The 18,394-nt window shown below is 47.2% G+C and overlaps 1 protein-coding gene across 1 annotated transcript in view; it reads left to right on the top strand.

Annotated features, from left to right (window-relative positions):
* Positions 1-18,394, top strand: part of LOC138528535 (folate receptor alpha-like) — a 121,054-nt gene that overhangs the window by 86,390 nt on the left and 16,270 nt on the right. Inside the window, exon 3 of the mRNA XM_069640292.1 lies at positions 16,379-16,567. Within this exon, the coding sequence (XP_069496393.1) occupies positions 16,379-16,567 (189 nt within the window). The remainder of the gene's footprint in view (positions 1-16,378; positions 16,568-18,394) is intronic.

The following is an 18,394-nucleotide window of genomic DNA, read 5'->3' as shown; positions in this document are numbered from 1 at the left end:
ATTCCAAGGACAGGACACACATGTGGGTGAAGTTGGAAGAGCAAAGGAAACCGCTCATAACTCAAGAGTTCCCTAAAAGCATGGCTCAATCTAAAAATTGCCATAGCCAAACAGCCCTTCTGGCAGAGAGACCTTCTCAGGCTCTCCTCAAGGCCAAACAGTATTATACTAGGGGAATAAGGTAAATAAAATCCTTGTCAGTAAGCTGGCTAAATGGAAAATCTGCACCAAAATATTAATACTGTAATTATGTATTGCTCAAGATGCTTTCTTTTGAGCAGACCAGGACGTATTGGCCTAGGTTCACAAATACCATGAAGCCTCCACAACGGCCCACCCCCGCACCCCCACCGAGGGTACCGCAATTCAAATCTACCTACACTCGGTAGCCTTCCCTTCCCATCAGCCTGAGGAAATTGCAGCCTATGCAATTGCCAGAAGTGGGCTGTGCCATCAAATCGCTTAAAAACACCACCCCGGGTCCTGATGGGTTTACTTGACTTTTTTTATAAATTATTTTGCAATATTCTGGCCCTCCATCTGACCAGTCCTTTGCTGATCCCGGGGTCATCACACCCTCCATGCTGGAAACCTACTCTACAGGGCTTCTAAAGCCAAACAAAGACCCAGAGCTACTTGACTCGTATAGGCCGATTTTGCTCATAAATCTTCACACCAAATTAATGACCCCAAATTATAAAGGTCCTGGCCACGTGCCTCGGGAGTGTCCTCCCAATACTAATCCATCCAGATCAAACTGGCTTTTTTTGCCTGCCGCTGTGTATTGGAAGGGCCCTTGACCTGGTCGATATTGTAAATGGGACCTCCCTGGAGGCTGGTTTCATGGCCATCGATGCTCATAAAGCATATGACCAATTGGACTAGTCTAATTTAAGAACATTTCTCCAAAGCTCGGGCCTGGTGTGACGAATCAACTTCTGGAGCACAAGTGGTTCAGGGATGAATATCGGTTTCTAAACCATCAATCAACCCCACACCTCTAGTACACCAGAAGGGATCTGAACAGATTGGAATACAAGTAAGACCTCCTTGTCCAATTTTGGTAACGTGGACGGAACGGCAGGCTTCTCTCTGCAAAGTCGTGGATCGTTGGTTAGTTGCAACATAGTGAAAATACAATTATTACCCAATGATAAAAGGGACTGTCCAGTCAAGGGTGTATAAAAATGTTCTTTATTATTACAACAGGCAGTTCTAGCACACTACAATTACAACCCACACTGCGAATAAAACACAGGACAGTTTCACGAAGGAAAGAGATGCACTCTGGATACTGATAGGAGGGTAGTTAGTTGGTAAAGTAATCAGCCTTACAGTTCAAGGTTTTGTTTCAACACGAAAGGGGCAAAGAGTCGTAACTGTCTCTAGGGGCCTTCCGAGAAGGACCAGGGGGCAGAACCACAATGTACATAGGGCTGAAGAAGTTCTTGTTGCTCAACCGCATCGAGGAGGTTCCAGGGTACTTTAGACAGCTGCGGGTACCAGGCAGCAGACAGTTCGGCAAGCGAGGCTGGACGGATGTCTGCAGGCTGTCCAGCGTGGAGCCTCGGGGCCAAGAATCGTTGTCTCTGTGCTGGTTGGCGGATCAGGAGTGCTGGTCGAGGTGTCTCAGACAGCTCTGGTGACTGCGGCATGACAACAGTCAGCGGTGCACCTGGATGCGGTTCGAGGACTTGACTGTCTCGAAATTGTCCTTAAAAAGATGGGCGCTGGATGATGCTTGTGTGGCACTCCTAGCTTCTTCGCAGGGCTTGTGTCCTTTCAAGGTGGACGGGCCAAAACTCAGGAGGGTGTTAGCAGGCAACAGCCTTGTACTTTGTCCTGAGACTCTCTGGCACTTCCCACCTAGGAAGATTGCTGTCAGAACCTAGCCGGGCACGCTGTGTGCTGACTGGGTACTGGTTCTGGAGCTGCTGAACGGGTCCTCTGAGTTCGGTATCTCCCACTGTTCCCTGGGATATGTTATGGGGAGGGATCTTGCTTCCCTCTTGGAACTACTGGCATTCCTTCACTGGTGGAAGATGTAAGGTATACTGTAACTTCAGCTAGGGTCCAAATGAGTCCTTCTTGTTACTCCTTGCAACGTCTTCAGATGATCTGACCAGTGAGGGACCTAGCCCTCTTTTAAAGCCAAATGGGCTCCAGCCCACCTCAATGAACCAATCTTGGGTCCCCACCAACAATCTTCAGTGATCCTTCAGGTCCGAACCAGGGCGCTTTGCAACAGACAGGAGAAGGATGACAACATATACTTCTAAGTCCCACCCATCATCCTGTCTGCTGTACATCAAAGTGTCTCCCTAATTAACTGAGCAATATGCAGTGCTTGATCACACCATGGGCCTCCTTTGAAGTAGGGGTTTCAGGCAGACTTGCTCCTATAATTTACATACTTCCCTGCTGTGAGTGGTACCAGACAGGACATGCACTGCCCTTTCATACCAAGGAGGGATGAAAGTACCAAGTTGACACATTGCATTACAAAGAGGTGTCTGTTCTCCATTGTCACTTTCTGCACCCAGGGCTTCCCTGAGGCCTGCTAATTAACATTGTTCAGTATTCGCTGCCACCAGCAAGGTGCAACAATGGAGATGCAAATCCATGGGGCCTTGAAATTCTAATCAGGCTGCCCACGGCCAGAGGCTATTGATGTACCCACAGGTGTCGGGTACACATGACCAGGGAGGGTGGTGCTGGTAAGCTGCGTCCTCCCAAAGTACATGACTATTTTTCTGCTGTGTGGCGAGCTTAGAAAATATGTGGGGGAATGGCCCCACATTTTTGAGGTTGATTTCCCATCATTCATTCTTTTAAATGAACCAAAATCAAAAAGCCACGGCGAGCGCACTCTCCCTGTTCCGATGGTCGAATTCCTCACACCTGGGTCCACGGTTCCAGGGTTCTCTCTTGCGATCTATTCGACACCTTCTACACAGGTGATTGTCAACTGGATTGCTACCCACCCCGATTCAAGTTATATTGCATTTATAACGCACCTGTACACAAGTGTTTCTAGATGCCGCAAGACAAGGGACGGAAGACAAATTTACTAGGACTTGTGACATTCAGATTGTGCTACAAATTGGTGCAGGGGGATTGTGGGGGCGGTTGGTGCAAGGGAGAGGGTATGGGGAAGTGTGTTCAGAGCCAGTAAGGCTCCGGGTAAGTGTGACCAGGGCAGCGTGGCTCTGGGTAAGTACAAGTCAGCAAGGGGAATGCAGAGGTTACAGATTACAGCCCCGAAGTGCGCAGTAGGCCAGCCAGCGGTGCAAGGATGACTGGTCATAGAGGAGCCTGGTACCCAATGAGACTCGGAGGGAGCGAGGGAGGGGGAAGAAAAAACACCCACCCAATCCTGAATTGCTGATGGACTGTCAGGAATGAGCGAGGAAGGAGAGGCGGCAAGGGAAGCCTGAGGTGGCGATCAGGTGGGCCAAAGGGGCCAGATAGACATTGAAGTGCCAGGGTGGCGATGGAGCCCTGGGGGACACCACATGTAGAGAGGGTGGTGGAGGAGAGGAAAGACCATAGTTGGACCCGAGAGGGTTGATCAAAGGTGGTCAGCCACGCCAGAGCCTGATCCTTGATGCCCAGGGTTTCACAAAGTCAATTGCTCAGGGTGGAGTGATTGACTGTGTCGCAAGCAGAAGAAAGGTCAAGGAGGATGAGGACAGAAGGAGAGCTAAAGTCAAGATTAGAGGGCAGATCTTCATGGGTGTTCAGGAGAGCAGTTTCCATGCCTCTGGCTGCTCTGAAGCCAGACTGATGGTCGTGGAGGCAACCAAAAGATTCAGTGTGGCGAGTAAGCTGGAGATGGACAACTTTTCCAGGAGTTTGCCCAGGAAAGGAGTGGTAGAAATCGGGCGATAGTTTGTCGGACAGGTGAGATCGGCAGAAGGCGTTTTTTTGTTAGGTGGTGGTGCACAAGCGAGTTCTTGCGAGCTGGGAAAGCTCCAGTGGTGAAAGAGTGATTGCAGATATCGGCTGAGGCTGGAGCAAGGGTGTCCATGTGGTCATTGATGGTTCTGGATGAGCAGAGGCGCACCTGTTTAGACAAAAGTTTCATAGATCGTACTTGTCTCGAAAACATTGTCGGGTGTAGGGAGGAGGAGGAGTAGGAGGAGGAGGAGGAGTAGTAGGAGGAGGAAAAAGGAAAAAGGAAAAAGGAAGAGGAGAGGCAGCCCTGAGAGGGAGAGGATGAGGAAAGTGAGGACAGGATGCCCTGAGTTGTAGTGGTGAAATGAGAAGCCGGGGCCGTGCAGAGTACCTGGGAGGGGACAGGAGAGGTGGATACTGCAGTAGGATTGGCTAGCTCCTTGCAGATTTTAAAGAGATCGGCCGCGTTATAGGCCACATCGAGGCAGGCTTTGATGTGGACTCTCTTCTTGGAGAAGAGTCTATATTGCGTTTGGAGAAGGCGGCAGACCAGTTTGTCAGAGGATGCGCCTGAGGCCCTCCACTTCTTCTCAGCCACCCTGCACTTGTGTTTCAGGATGGTGAGTTTGCAGTCCTACCGAGAGTTGCACTTGGAGGTAGGCTTCAGATGGATGGATTCTCATGGCAGGGGCAAGGATGTTCAGAGTGTTGGAGATTGAGAGATGCAGGTTAGAGATGCCTGTGTCAGAGTGAGTCCAATGTAGGAGGAGCAGAGAAAGTAGAGGCCAAGGCAACCACTGACACTTGCTTCATGGGCCGAATGTCTGAGAAGGAAGGTGGCAGTGCTGGGGTAGGCATTCCATATGGGACACATTGTTGGATGGGAGAGTGCAGAAAGTGGTCAGTCCACAAGAGTGGTGAGAGGGGGATGTCTGAGGAGATGAGAGCATCCAAGGTGTGGCCGGCAGAGTGTGTTGGACCAAAGTGAAGAATGGAAAGCGAGAGGGAGTTGCAAAGGTTGCGTAAGAGCCCAGAGGAGGGGTTTGATGCATCCACGTGGATGTTAACATTTCTGAGGAGGGGAAGCTGAGAGGTGGAGGCAAGGAGAGAAGAAGAGAGGTCAGCCCATTCAGAGAGAAAGAGGGTGGCCTGTAGATGGTGGCCACAGTCTGAGTGGGGGAGCCTGCAGGCCAGGCATTCAAAGGAGTAGGCCTGCATAGGAAGCGGGGACCCACTCTGGAAAGATCGGGGCTACCCCACCTCCAGGCTGGCAGGTTCTGGGCTCATAGAGGATCTTGTAGCCCTCCGGGAGGAGGGTGTCAAAACTCGTGACAGAGCTGGCCTTAAACCATGTCTCGGTGAGAGCGAGGACATCCAGGTCAAGGTCTTTCAAGGAGGTTGGCAGATGTCAGAGGAGTGTTTGACAGCAGAGCGAGAGTTGAGAGTAGCGACATGAACAGGTTGCCACATTTGAAAGACTTCCGGGTAGGGGTTCAGGAGGGAGGTACACCCAGCGGAGGTTGTAGAGGGGCCCTAGAGAGGGCAGAGGTGATAGACTGAGGTGGGACGGGTCAGAGAGTAGGAGGTAGGTGCTGGAGAGTCGGAGGAGGAAGGATGTGGCAAGGGAGCCAGAGAGATGTTGAAGGAGAAGAGGAAATTGATAAGACATGAGAAGTGCCTATCGGAAAGGAGGATATTTGGCTCAGGACCCTGGACCAAGATGTTCCCATTCAGATAGACCTTCATGATGATTTTGGAGGAATGGAAGGAGGCCAAGGGGGCCTCCCACTGGTGCCACAATTAATGGGAGAAAGAACAGCGACCCATATGAGGGGTCCATAGGTCAGGAGAGTGAACGACAAAGAGGATGTCAGTGAGTGTGTCTGGAGGAAGCACTTGTGTAGGGATCATTGACGGAGAGGCCTGGGTTGGAGACCAGGATATCCCTCTTGAACCTTTTCCTTCCAGACTTGGTGAGAGGGATGGGATAGTCGGTAGACCTTACTTGCATTACAGTCGCTGCTGGTTGACGACTGTGCAGCATACTCGCACTCTGTGTGGCTACCCCTTCCTGTTGCTTCTGGTCGACGGCTGCGCAGCATACTCTCACTCTGCGCCTCTTTCTTCACCAAGCACCTGAGGCACACAACACTGTGACTTTGTCCTGCACGGGTATTGCCGCAGAGGGTTCAATCCTCCGTTTTTAAAGGATCTGCTGCATGGACGTACTGCAACATGCGAGGTATCAAACGGCCAGCGTCACCAGCGGCAGAGGGACACGACATGGGGTGTGACAAGCGGTGTACCATGTCCCCCTCTCCCACCCTCCCTCCTTTTTGCTCTCTTAATGGAGCCCGAAACAATTCTGGCATCCGGGGATGACGTGTTGGTGATGGTCACAGACATTGAGGATTTGATTGTGATCCTGATGAGGGAGCTAGCAGACTTCAGCCGAGTCTCTGGGTTTCGTATCAACTACTCAATCTCAGGGGGTCACACTGGGGATATTACCGGACAACCTGGGGAAAGTCAGACCTGCTCTATAGCATGGAAGCAAATTGATTACTTGGGATAGGAGTAAAAATTGCTAGCACATTCAGTGGGCTATACTAGGTGAATTACCCCCCAAACTCTTTGCTGGGGTGCAGTCCGATTTTAAGCGCTGGAATAAACAAACCATCTCATGGGTGGTTGGGGTCACAGCAGTCAAAATGGCCACAATACCAAGTCTTTATTTCACTTCTCCCCCCTCCCCATTCACATCCCACTTAATAGGTTGCACTCATTACAATGTAAGATTATGAACCTTATTTGGCAACATCACATGCCCCGAATAGCTAGAAAGGTCCTCCTCCGAATGAAGAAACTGGGTGGATTGGGAGTTCTTGATGTTATCAATATTAAATTGCCTCTCAACTCTCCCATGTGCTCATGTGGATGCAGGTTAGTGAAAGCCCCAGTCTGGACGTAGATTGAGCAATCAGTATCCCACATCCCGTTAAGACGACTGCCTTTTTTGACACTGGCTCAGAATCTGAGTGGCACCAACACCCCTCTCTGTCACGAGACACCCTATTTGCTGCTGGAACACTGGGACCAGGAGATGGGGTACTCCCTCAGATCTAGGCCCGCTGTCTCCCATCAATAACCCTGAGTTTTCTCCAGGCCTTGCCGTTGTCAGAGGGAGGAAGGCCTAGGTATGCACAACTACACCACTGGGTGAGCAACTAAACCGTGTGGCACTAGGGACCAGAATGCGCTCGAACTATCAGCTCTAGAAGGATTTTCCAAAGAGAAGATATCTGGAATCTCATTTGCTTGACCCCACAGAATGGGTGCATGATTTGGGGGGCCTCCATACCTGAGCAATCCTGGCAAAGAATATGGGAGAACAATCACAAGACCTATAGATGTACCTCCGATAAAGAATGTCAAAGATGTTACTACCCCCAGACAGGCTTCATCATTGAGATAGCTGCTGGAGGGGCTGTCCGGAGAGGGGTACATACTTCCATATGTGTGGGACCTGCCCTAAAGTGCAAAACTACGTGATAGAGGTCCTGTTGCATATTAAAGCCATGCTAAAAGTCGCTCTTCCTCTGAATCCATTAACAGTTCCGTTGTGTGATATGGGTGACAGAATATATCCCATGACGGGTACTGCCTCTAAACTATTTACTCACCTGTTATTGCCAGCCAAGATTTCACTGGGCCGCAATTGGAAGTCCCAGGAGGGTCCTATCATTGATATGTGGTGGGTGAAAATTTGGGAAATTTTGGCTTTGGAGAAAATCACTGCCCTGTTGGTGGGGGAAAATACCAAACCTATGTAGCAACCTGGCTTCCCTTTATTAATGACTAGTCCATGTCATCCAGGTGGCTTAGACATGGCCATCGCTTTTGGATCCAGTTCCTGGGGGAGGACCAGTACGGAAGGATCACATGGATGAGGAGTCCTCGGGGAGTGAAAGTGGGACACCGGAGGGTGAGACACGGTATCACCTTCCCAAGAACACCTTTTACCCATCCTACCAGGTTGGAAACCTAGGAGCTCAAACCTCCCCCCCTTCCCCCCTCTTCCGACACAAACACTTTCTCACAGACAGTTCACCATGAGCGACCACCGACTAACACCCGAGCCGTATAACCGACATATCCCAATACAAGGGTCAAGCAGAGTCAGGCAATTACTGATAATGACACACAGCTGACTTCCATCACACTTCCCACACGGATAAAAGGCGGAGCATGAAAGCACACTCTGAGCAAGGCAAAACACATGAGGAAGGAGCAGTTCCGAGATGGCAGTTTAATATGAGGAGAAAGACGGCGAGACCAGAAAGGGTTGCAAGGAGGAAATTGCCTAGGTTTTTTCAGAGGAAGAAAACTGTTACTTTCGGAAGCCTTGGAGGACAAATGTAAGACCGGGAATTAAAGCTGAAGAAAGGTGCATTGCATGTGGAAGGTACTCCAGGCTTTCCCACATCGACAGCCGAGGCGGGGAGGAGCAATTGCCGCTGTGGTACTGTCCTTGGCTCCGACAACAAAGCCGCTACAGTAAAGTCAGCACAGCCGGTGAGTCAGGGAGACTGATAACAGACTGGTCTGTGTTAAAACCACGGTTGCAAGCGGCAGCATTGTATGAAGAAATATGCAAAGTGGAGTTTAAGGAATATGTGATGAGCAACACAAATATAATTGAATGTCCAAGCAGTGAGTGAACTTTCAAAACCAAAGTGGATGCCATATAGAGTGGTCTGGTGCCACGTAGGTGCTCATTCAAAAGGTCTCTGTAAGGTATCCAACTGGGGGTGGAAAATTGTAAACTGTGAAACCAGTGGCCCTGTAATGGGTCAAACCAAACACTGTGCACATTCGAAAGTCTTTGATAGCAAAATAAGAACTGTAATTGGTCCGAACCCGGCTGAGGGAGACTAATTGTGGAAAGCGATCCAAGCCCGACTGAGGGAGATCTGGGGTGAACTGCGAGCCATCTGAGAAGGGATTGTGAAAGTAAAAGGGATTTGAGCCCGGCTAATGGCGATCCAGGGTGAGGAGTGAATCGCCCTTTGTGAATACTTGGAAAGGAGCATTTTGTGAGACTTTAGATAACTTAAGAGACCTGCGCATAGAAGGCCCTGATTTGTAATGGAACGGTGTCCTCATGCCGAAGAAACCCCAGAGTGTGCTCTGCTCGAGTGAACCGCTATGTCCCGTGCTGAAAACGTGAGAAAGGGAGGCCAACGGCCTGAACATCCTGACATCATTTTGTGAACACTTCTTTTTCATGAACTTTACCCCACACTATTTGACTTGGCGGTAAGGTTTGGCAATTGTTTTTTTAGTATAGGCCCTTTTTAGACTCCACTAGGGTACTGCATTATTATGATTCGATGGTCGTAGCTTGCTTGCATCTTAAATTTAGGTTTAGATAGGAGTTTATCACACCCGTGATCAAGTTCAATAAATACCCTTGAACTGTGGTCACTTCTGTCTGTCTTACTTTGATGCCATGCCATGCCTTCCTTACAGCACTTACTATGGGAGTCACAAACGAACACTTTATAAGCATTTTGTTTCATTGTAATTCTTCAGGGCTAACCTAACTGGAGGGATGTGAAATGTCCTTTTTTTTTAAAAAAAAAAAAATTTTTTTTAGTTTGTTCGTTCTGGTTGTACGTGTTGTACGTGAAGGTTTCTTAGGCCTTCATCGAACTGTGTTCTGCCCTTTGCTTGCTCTTCGTATACAGTGTCACTGGCTGTAGACTCTGTGCGTTTCCATTGCCAAGCCCAAGATCACAAATGTATTTTAAGAGAAGGGATTCACAATAACATACAAAATGGCATAATGGGAGCCATCAATGGGAACAGGCCGAGTTAAGCTGATCACGACTTTCCAAATGCCCTGAGTTTCAAGGCTGTTGCGATAAATCTGGTCAACTAAACTTTCAGGTTTTTTTCAGTGAAAATAAAATAAATATATATGCATATATTCTATGTTGGTAGAAGTCCCTAGTGCAAGGTTGGTGCAGATAAAGGGATAAACTCAAAACCTACTCCCTGCTAGGAACACTAGGGCAAACTGATCCACTAAGTTCGAGCATTAGCCCCATCATAATTCCAGCCATTTCACTTTATCCCACTTCACTTCCAAAGGCCCTCATGTTTTTCTATAGTAACACTTCTAATCACAGGAGCTCGTACTAGATGGTTAATTCCGACGGCTAAACTTCTAATCATCGCCATGGAAAAGACCAACCCTCATTGATGCCCACACAAATTTGTATCCATTAGCTAGACGGCGACCCAGATCTCCCTGCATAGTCTAGACGATCAAAGAGTCCATCTACTTCGTAATGTCGAAAAAAACATTTTGTAAAAATCTAAAAAGATTATACACAAATAAAAAAAAATAAAAAATATATAGTAACACTTATAGGTATAATCAAACTCCACAGCCAATGGCTTTCACACTCTGTTCTTTTGCCAAGATATGGCGCTCTGCTCACCTTTTCACCTCTAGGGATATAGTGCCCTGCTCACAACTCCACACCCAGAGATGCAGTGCCCTGCTCTCGCTCTCTTCACTGTGGCACACCCATCTTCTAGGCTCTCCTCTTCTGCTACATAGCCCCTCTTCGGGGTCCAAAGTAACGCTTGCTCTTATTACTTCACGCCCGTCTCTTTTCTTCGGTCAGCAGGCTCTTTCAGCCTCAGAGGGTTCTCCTCCTTCTCACAGAATCACACCCCTCTTCTGTGTTTCAGGGGCTCCTCTCCCTCTGATGGGAGCTTACTGCTCTTCTGCGTCTCACTGCGCTCCTCATCTAAGCTGAGGAAGCAGTAGAGCACCAAACGCCCCTCCTCCTCTCCCAGCCCAAAAGACACTGTCTGTTTTTTGCAGCCTCCGTTATAAAGCTCTCGCCATTCTCTCATTGGCTGAGGCAACATTTGAATTTATTGGTTAAGTTCCTTCCTATTCCAAGCCAAGGGAAGGAAGTCTGTAAAAGGTCTTCCACCATCTTGAATTTCATACATTTTGCTTCAGCGTCGGTACTGGTGGTTTGCTTCTGCTCTGCTTCTGGGGAGACCTCCTGGCTGTCGTCCTGCACAGTTCACTTTGTGGGTTTCTGATGTTAATAAGGCCATCACAGTGGATAGACAGACCTCTAGTAAGCTCCCACTTGTGCAAAAATATTTGTTCTTTTGTGGAGGGCAAAGGAAGCATTTCTCTTCAAATGCTGCATGTTATGGGGACAGAATAAACAGTTTTCCTTCGCAGGCCCTGCTGCTGGAGGGTGGGTGGGAGAGGGAGATTGACATATGTTAGGTTTTCCCTTTGAGAATCCATACGTGTTGAATAAGGGGGTGTTCCGCTATGTGCTAGTGTTGCACCCATAGTGTATCGACACTCCAGAATCCTCTCCGGGGTTTGGATCTGTAAACCTAAAGCATCTTGGGACATGTCCCGAGTACCTTGTTTCTTTGTGACCTGGTAGTTTCAAATGAGTTGCTCTCGTCCTAGGGAGTTCCGGAATAGTTCAGGGGTGGTCCCGTCTCTCCTACTCTCAGGCGGACTGGTGACTGAATGCAGTGTTTGCTTTGTGACTCTGTTACATTTCTTTGCATGTTCTAGAGTCGCACTTTGCCAGCTTACTTGGGCTTAAAATGGGCTCTTGTAGGGCATTTCTGAATTGCAACTAATTCTCAAGATCCGATCCACGTCACAAGGGGAGAAATGTGAACTACGCAACAGTCGTTTGCATCATAAGAACAGTTTCCCGCAAGAGGTTATAAATGTGAATGTTGGTGAAAATCCACTAACTAAACATCGGGCGTTACAAGGGGGGAGAATATGAACATGCTCATCTTTGGGGGTGGGTCCATGTCTGATTTCATATGGTATTTCCTCGGTAATGGCTTGGCAGACGAACGATGATCTGAAGGGTTATCCATTGCAATTGCCAGAAGTGTAATATTTATTCTAAACCTTCCAGCCATCACCACTTTATTTTGCTTCATCTTTGTTTGTTGTCACTTTGTTCTAATGTGCTATAAGGCATGCCTGCTTGTCGATGGCACGCTGGCCAACAAGTTAAATGCTACTTACTCCATCGGTGTTAGGCAGAATCCTGTGCAGTGCCCTTAGGGACCACTACACACAATTAAGACTACAAGTGGTAATACAAGTTCACTTCTGGTACAAACCTGTACTACACAGTTATAATGGTAGCAGTAGCGGAGCAGCCAGACTTATCTCAAGAGTAAATGAGCAGTAGTAGAGATTACACAAAGGACCACAATTACTGTGACTCAAGCAAACACTGACTCAAGGTTTCAGGTAAAAAAATAGAAGTACATTTATTTTTAAACCATCTGTTATAAAACGCAACACTTCTATAAATTCAAAACCACACGTAAAATACACCACACACAACCAATTCCACTTGCTTCAGTAAATTCAAGGTAAGTACATTAGGATTTGACAGAGCGGTGTTGGGATAACGCGTACCCGCGGATAGAAATGCTCACAAAGTTAAAACACATTTTGTACTTAGGAATTTCAAACAAGGGAAAAGTGAATAAAAATCATAAGCAATACTTTTTCAAGGCACGGAGACTCGAGGACGTATTCAAAGATACAGATTAAAGTCAATAGGCCTGCGCCAGTGTCAGTGCCGAGGATCACACGTTCGAGATTCGAGATGCCAAGAGTTCGTAAAGATTGTCAAATGGAAGGAAAAGAGGGAGGGAAGAAAGAACAAATCTTCGTGGAGGAAAGGGGTTCACCCCGATTCCGGTTGGTCAGACAGAGAATGACCAAATGTGCACAGTACCTTATTCCGTTTGGAGAAAAGCTGGTGCCACGGCAGTTGTTCCTGGTAGTTCCTGCAGACTCACGGTTTCTGCGGCTTCAGTCGTGGGGACAAGGACGACGTCTGGCGTGATATGCACTACCCAGGCATGAGGCCAGCAGCAGCGAAAAAGACAACGATGAATAAAAGATGCGCTCCTTTAAATCAGGAGAGGGCTCTTCTGATGGCTATCCGGACCACTACAGCACAGCAGTGATTTCGACCCAGGAGATGATTCTCTGACTGAAGAAAAGACGAGCTGGTTGATCCCACCAGTTTCAAGGGAAGAGGACTCCGGACTGGATCTTCTCTTAGTCGTTGAAGGGGTAGATACGTCAGGACTGCAGCAGGGCTTCACCGGGACTCGGGGTTGCAGCATCCGTCTTCTCCGCTTCTCTTTGGTTCCTAGTAGTTCCACAGGCGACTCTGCCTTCTAGCTCAAGAGTGCCAAAATCCCCCATTCACACTGCCTGGCTGTCAATCACTCAGCAGGGGGGTTGTCCAGCCCGGACAACCACCTAAGCCAATCGACACAAAGTGCGACTTGGGTCTCCAAGGAGACCCTGTGCAGGGGGTGACTACACCCCGTCCTCACATTCAGCCCACCTAGACACCCAGACGCCAAAGGAGGGCTTCTGGTCAGAAGCCCACCAAAGGTCGCCGAACAAAGGAGGTAAACCTCGTTTGCCGCGCAAAGAAAGACCCAAGAAGGATGTTAACAAAAAGAAAAGAAAAGGCGATTAAACCCAATCGGAGCCAAAAGAAAGTATTTGGGCTAGCGGGTTTAAAGTTCCAGGCTACTAAAATAGCCTAAAACAATACCACGTTATGTAATATAATCGCGGTAGGAAAATTAGGGTAGATGCCACTGCCACCAGCCAAGTCTTAATGTTAAGGGAGCAAAACAATGCTCCAAGAGGTACAGATAAAAAGGGCTAAGAATTAACCCTTTCCAATACTCCATGTAAGATGAGGTGTACTGGATCTGTGGGTCAATGACTATGTAAAGTTAATGGCAACTTAACCATTTTCTGGGGGATAATAGTCAGCCCCAGAAATGGAGTAGGTGGGAAGTCTAAAAGACAACGCTGTCACTGTAACACACAAAATAAGGGGACTACTGAAGTGGTGTACTCCAGAGTTCACAATCACAAAAACAGATGGAATACACATGGCAAAACACAGGTAAGAGTGGGGGAAAAGCTCACACTCTTACCAAGTGGAAAAAATTAATTCCAGAAATCCAGCAAAGCTGCTGGGGGACACACTAGGTAAGGGAAATTAGCCATAAAATGAGAATTCTCCCTGACAAGTGCAAAAGGCACAAACATGGAAAGTAATCATTGGCACATGAAACAATCTATTGATCTAAGACTCCTTTTATGTATGGTTTAGCAACACGTTTGTCAATTATGTAATCCTTGCTTAACGTCAAAGCGCATGTAGAGCAAAGTCATTTGGGCTAGTGTAGTACCTTACTGTGTTGTGCGTCATATTTGGTAGCTGAATAGAGCAAAAAGGAGTATTGAAGACCCGGAATAAAATAGACTGACACAAAGGCAGGAGAAACTCCAATGTTGTCAGAGGAGAAATGGTTTGTTGATATTTATTGAGCAAGGTGGCGTCTTGCGATTACAGGGGACATTTGCATGAGAGGTGCACTGGTGTGGTGACAAGGCGCACAGATAGAGGGGCTCGTGTTATGAGGTGTTGCTGCCAGGATACTTGAATGTAGGACAATTCGACCAACAGATTAGATTATCACAAGATGGCAGTTTCTGACCCGTGCGTTTCCCATGTGAAAATGGGAAGGTAAGATGCACTGATAGAAAAAATGTAAACGATTGATATATACCCAAAAATACATGACTTGTACATGTGGCATGAATAACATTACTGAGGAACCTCTTCTTTAAGAGAGCATGTTGCAGGTTCCAGCGCCTGAGCTTCTCAGAGATGGAGGGGGGGAGGGGGGTTGGGGGGGTGAGGGGAGCACACTATCTTATTTGGCATGTGGTGACTCATTAGATGTCGCTTCTCCCGAGGTGGGAACCCCGTCCCATTAAAACCAGAGAAGGACAACAGCTAAGGCGTAACCCTTTGTCTACGTTTTTTTATTTTATTGTTGTATTGACGGTTTACAAAAAACCTTACACAACATAAAATGAATACAAAAGCTAAAACATTTAACAGTCATGACACAGTTAAAATTAAGAAATAATATAAGAATGCAAAATACAAATTTCAAAGGCATGACATCTGTTTGTAAATCTTTCATGTGCCCATTTCTTACTTGAACCCCACCTGAAACTGGCTCAAAAGGTTGTTGCTTTTAACCACTCGATTTTATGGGCCTGTAGTTGTTTGGGTCAAGACGTCCCCCTTCTTCTGGACAGGAAAAATAAATAACAGCTTGTGCCCAAGAGGCTGGCATAACATGGGACCTGAATATATGGTCAAACGTGGGCTTAGGAAATTTAGCCCATAGCTCTGGTGCCTCTTTAATGACACATGGGGCACGGGATGGCTTGAGTTTACCTATAGCCCAGGAAAATCGTCTTTCTGAGGTACACCGGCCTTTGATAGGTTTTCTCAACTCCGGACCTCCAGTGTGCCCAAAAGTCCTATTGATGGATGACTAGCATTTTCCATCCTTCCCCTTACAGAGATGTTCCAGCATAGTCGGATCTATCCTATGATATGCCTCCATCTTCAGGGATGTGACGTAGTTCTTATGTCTTTGGGACATTTTAGATTTACAGGCCACATAATCAGATGCAGTCAGACTGCTTTTTTTAGAGCAGCCAGTTCCCTGTGTTTGAGTAGCTTAGATTGCAACACTGTATCGTCGCCCAAACAGCTACCAACCTTAGTGTGAACCGAGGGACATTAGCACCTGATTATACCAGCCACAATGATATTCTAGTATGAATCCCTAGGGCCCTCTCTCATATTTTGCAACGAGGAGAGAGGGCTCGGGTTCAGCTAAGAGGCAGTCAGTAGATGATTAAAATTAAGAATGGTCTTTGCGTTCATATAACTACAGTCCCTTTTTTTACTAGTAGAGAGCCCTACTAAATCTGGTCTTAGTTGAAAGGTAGGGATGAGAATAGTCCAGGAGAAAAATAGCGGTGTATGGTCTCCCATTGTAGTGGATATGTTTCAAGTGACTGCAGTTGTTCCGAAGGCCATTTTTACAATACCATATACATCATTTTCGGTTCAGTGTTTGTTCTTGGACCATGATTCTGTCCCATCTTTCTTGTGTCTTAATTTATACATTGGAGGGCACGTTGAATCGAGGTAGCATCTGAGAGCACGCTGAAAGTTTGGTACATATATATAAAACGCCCAAAAACGCGCACTTTTTTGCACTATGGGAGTGCCATATTTTGATGGCCTGTAATTTTAACTTTTGAATTTTGCTTGCTGAGTTGTAAGGATCCAAATAAAGAGAACTTTTTTCTACCAATTGACATTTTGGAATCCGGATGCTTTATTGACCAAAACGACTGTGAAGAGTGCCACTCACTTTGTCTGATGGAAATCAGTGCCCCAAAGATTTGCTTAAAGTGTGTTTTTCCTCCATACAAGAGACTGACCTTTCAACCACTGGCTTTTGGTTCTAGTGCAAGCCTTGGAAGAACAATGCTTGCTGCAAGGCAAACGACACTGAGGCAGCCCATACAGACCAGTCGTACCTGTATAATTTCAACTGGAACCACTGTGGGGTGATGACTGAGAGTTGCAGAAAGCACTTCATCCAGGACACCTGCTTCTACGAGTGCTCACCAAACCTGGGGCCCTGGATACAAGCGGTGAGTCTTTGCTTGTGATGGAATGCTTGCAAGTGTGTGAACCATTGGCTGGCATTGTGTTTTTTACCCTCAAAGTAGGCCTGTGCAGCAATAAGGCCATTCTAGTAGTTGCCTATGGGGCTACGAGTAAAGGGGGAGTGGGGATGAGGGAATAAGGAGAATCGTGCTTCATTGAAATCGTCCCATATGGCCCTTATTGGAAATTGGGGTGGAGGGGTGTCAAAATGAATATTTTCCTGTGGTGTTGCATATCCTTGCACTGGCCTAGATTTAAGACCCACCAAGAAAAAAATGTGGCTATTTCAGATACTTTAAGAATTGCAGGGGTCAAAATCTATATTGGGCCGACTGTAGATAGATGCATTGAGGCTGGGTGTTCTTTGCATTTAAAAGTCCAGGGCCTATGAGGTCCTGAGTGGCAGAGGCGTTGATAGAGGGGGTGGCGCTCAGGCGGCTAGCCCCTGGTCTTTTGATTGCAGCCCCGGGATAGAAGCTCGGGGGCTACAACCAAAAGGCTAGCTAGTCCCGACATTAGCGTAGCCTCAGATCTTTCCCAGACCTAGCAACACCCCTGCTGAGTGGGCATGATGTATTTGTTTCGGATTGCAAAGTTAATTGTAATGTTCTGGTACGTGGCATTGGTGACGTGCTAAACTGGCCCTTACTAACTCTGCGTACCACTGCGTGTTTCCTAGAAGGATCCCGGCTGTGGGTTTCTAGCATGCCGTAGTCCAACCTTGAAACACCACAGAACCGTGCATTACAAGTTTGCCCAACATTGCCTTCACAGAAATAACTAACCTACCCACCCGCATTTACTATACGCTGGTTTGGGGGGTGGGGCATGTTACGTCACTTGATAATGCTTAATGTGCGAGGAGTTGGCTTGATGTGCAAAACTGGAGTACAGTGAGTGAATTGTGTACTTTAGGTTGGCCTGGTGTTGGGGCATCCCATTACAACTGGTTGGCACTCTGGGGGCTCTACCGTGTGTTACCTACCAGAAAGCTGTGATTTTCTTCTTTTTTGCCACATCACGTTTGACTTCACATTGAGTGTTCTATGCGTTGGCTAATGAATAGCATGGCAATGCCAAGTAAGGGTGTGTTTCACAATCGTGATAATTCCTTCCAGATGTTGCGGGGCACGAGTGGGTTGAACAACTACGCATGGACAGAGTGTGCTGATCACTTCCGGATGCCTCTGAGAAGGCTCATCACCCAGGGGCGTAGGAGACCCAGGAACATCTGGGGGGGACAGAGGACACCTTGGGGACTTTGCTTTATTTATTGTTTTAGTCAAAGAACTCTACTTTTCACAAAGTTAAAATAGCAGTACGTATTAAATGACGTATACCTGCAACTAAGACCCTTCACAATCTCGCTCACAGCGCCACTCCACCATCTTGCAGGGTCTTGGTTTTTAGTCTACTTCATGCCCTGCACCTTAGTGGTCACTATTATATTGGTGTGAATGTGCTTTCATTTTGTAATTTTAGTGAGTTTCACAAACACCTGCACATCGCCCCAAACAGGCACCGAGTATTAGAACGCCCAGCTTCTAAAGGTGCCCTCCTAAAAGAGATTTGATTTGCTCAGGATCGCACAATTGGTCATTTGGGAGACCAAAGATGAGAAACCGCATTTTTGGGTTAGATTGAAAACAGAAAAAAACATTTAGATAAAAAATATGTATATAAAGGGAAAAGAATGGATGGGAAATTGACGAAATGAGTTGATGTGTCATCAGCTCAACTGCAGTGGCCCCACGAATGCATAGAGACTGATTTGCGAACACAGTGTAATAAGCACACAAGCAAAAATGTTG

This window comes from Ambystoma mexicanum, chromosome 7q, assembly GCF_040938575.1.
Source record: "Ambystoma mexicanum isolate Mex_15411 chromosome 7q, UKY_AmexF1_1, whole genome shotgun sequence".
NCBI lineage: Eukaryota > Metazoa > Chordata > Amphibia > Caudata > Ambystomatidae > Ambystoma > Ambystoma mexicanum.
The sequence above is the reverse complement of the archived record's forward strand: the minus strand, read 5'-3'. Positions and strand labels throughout refer to the sequence as shown.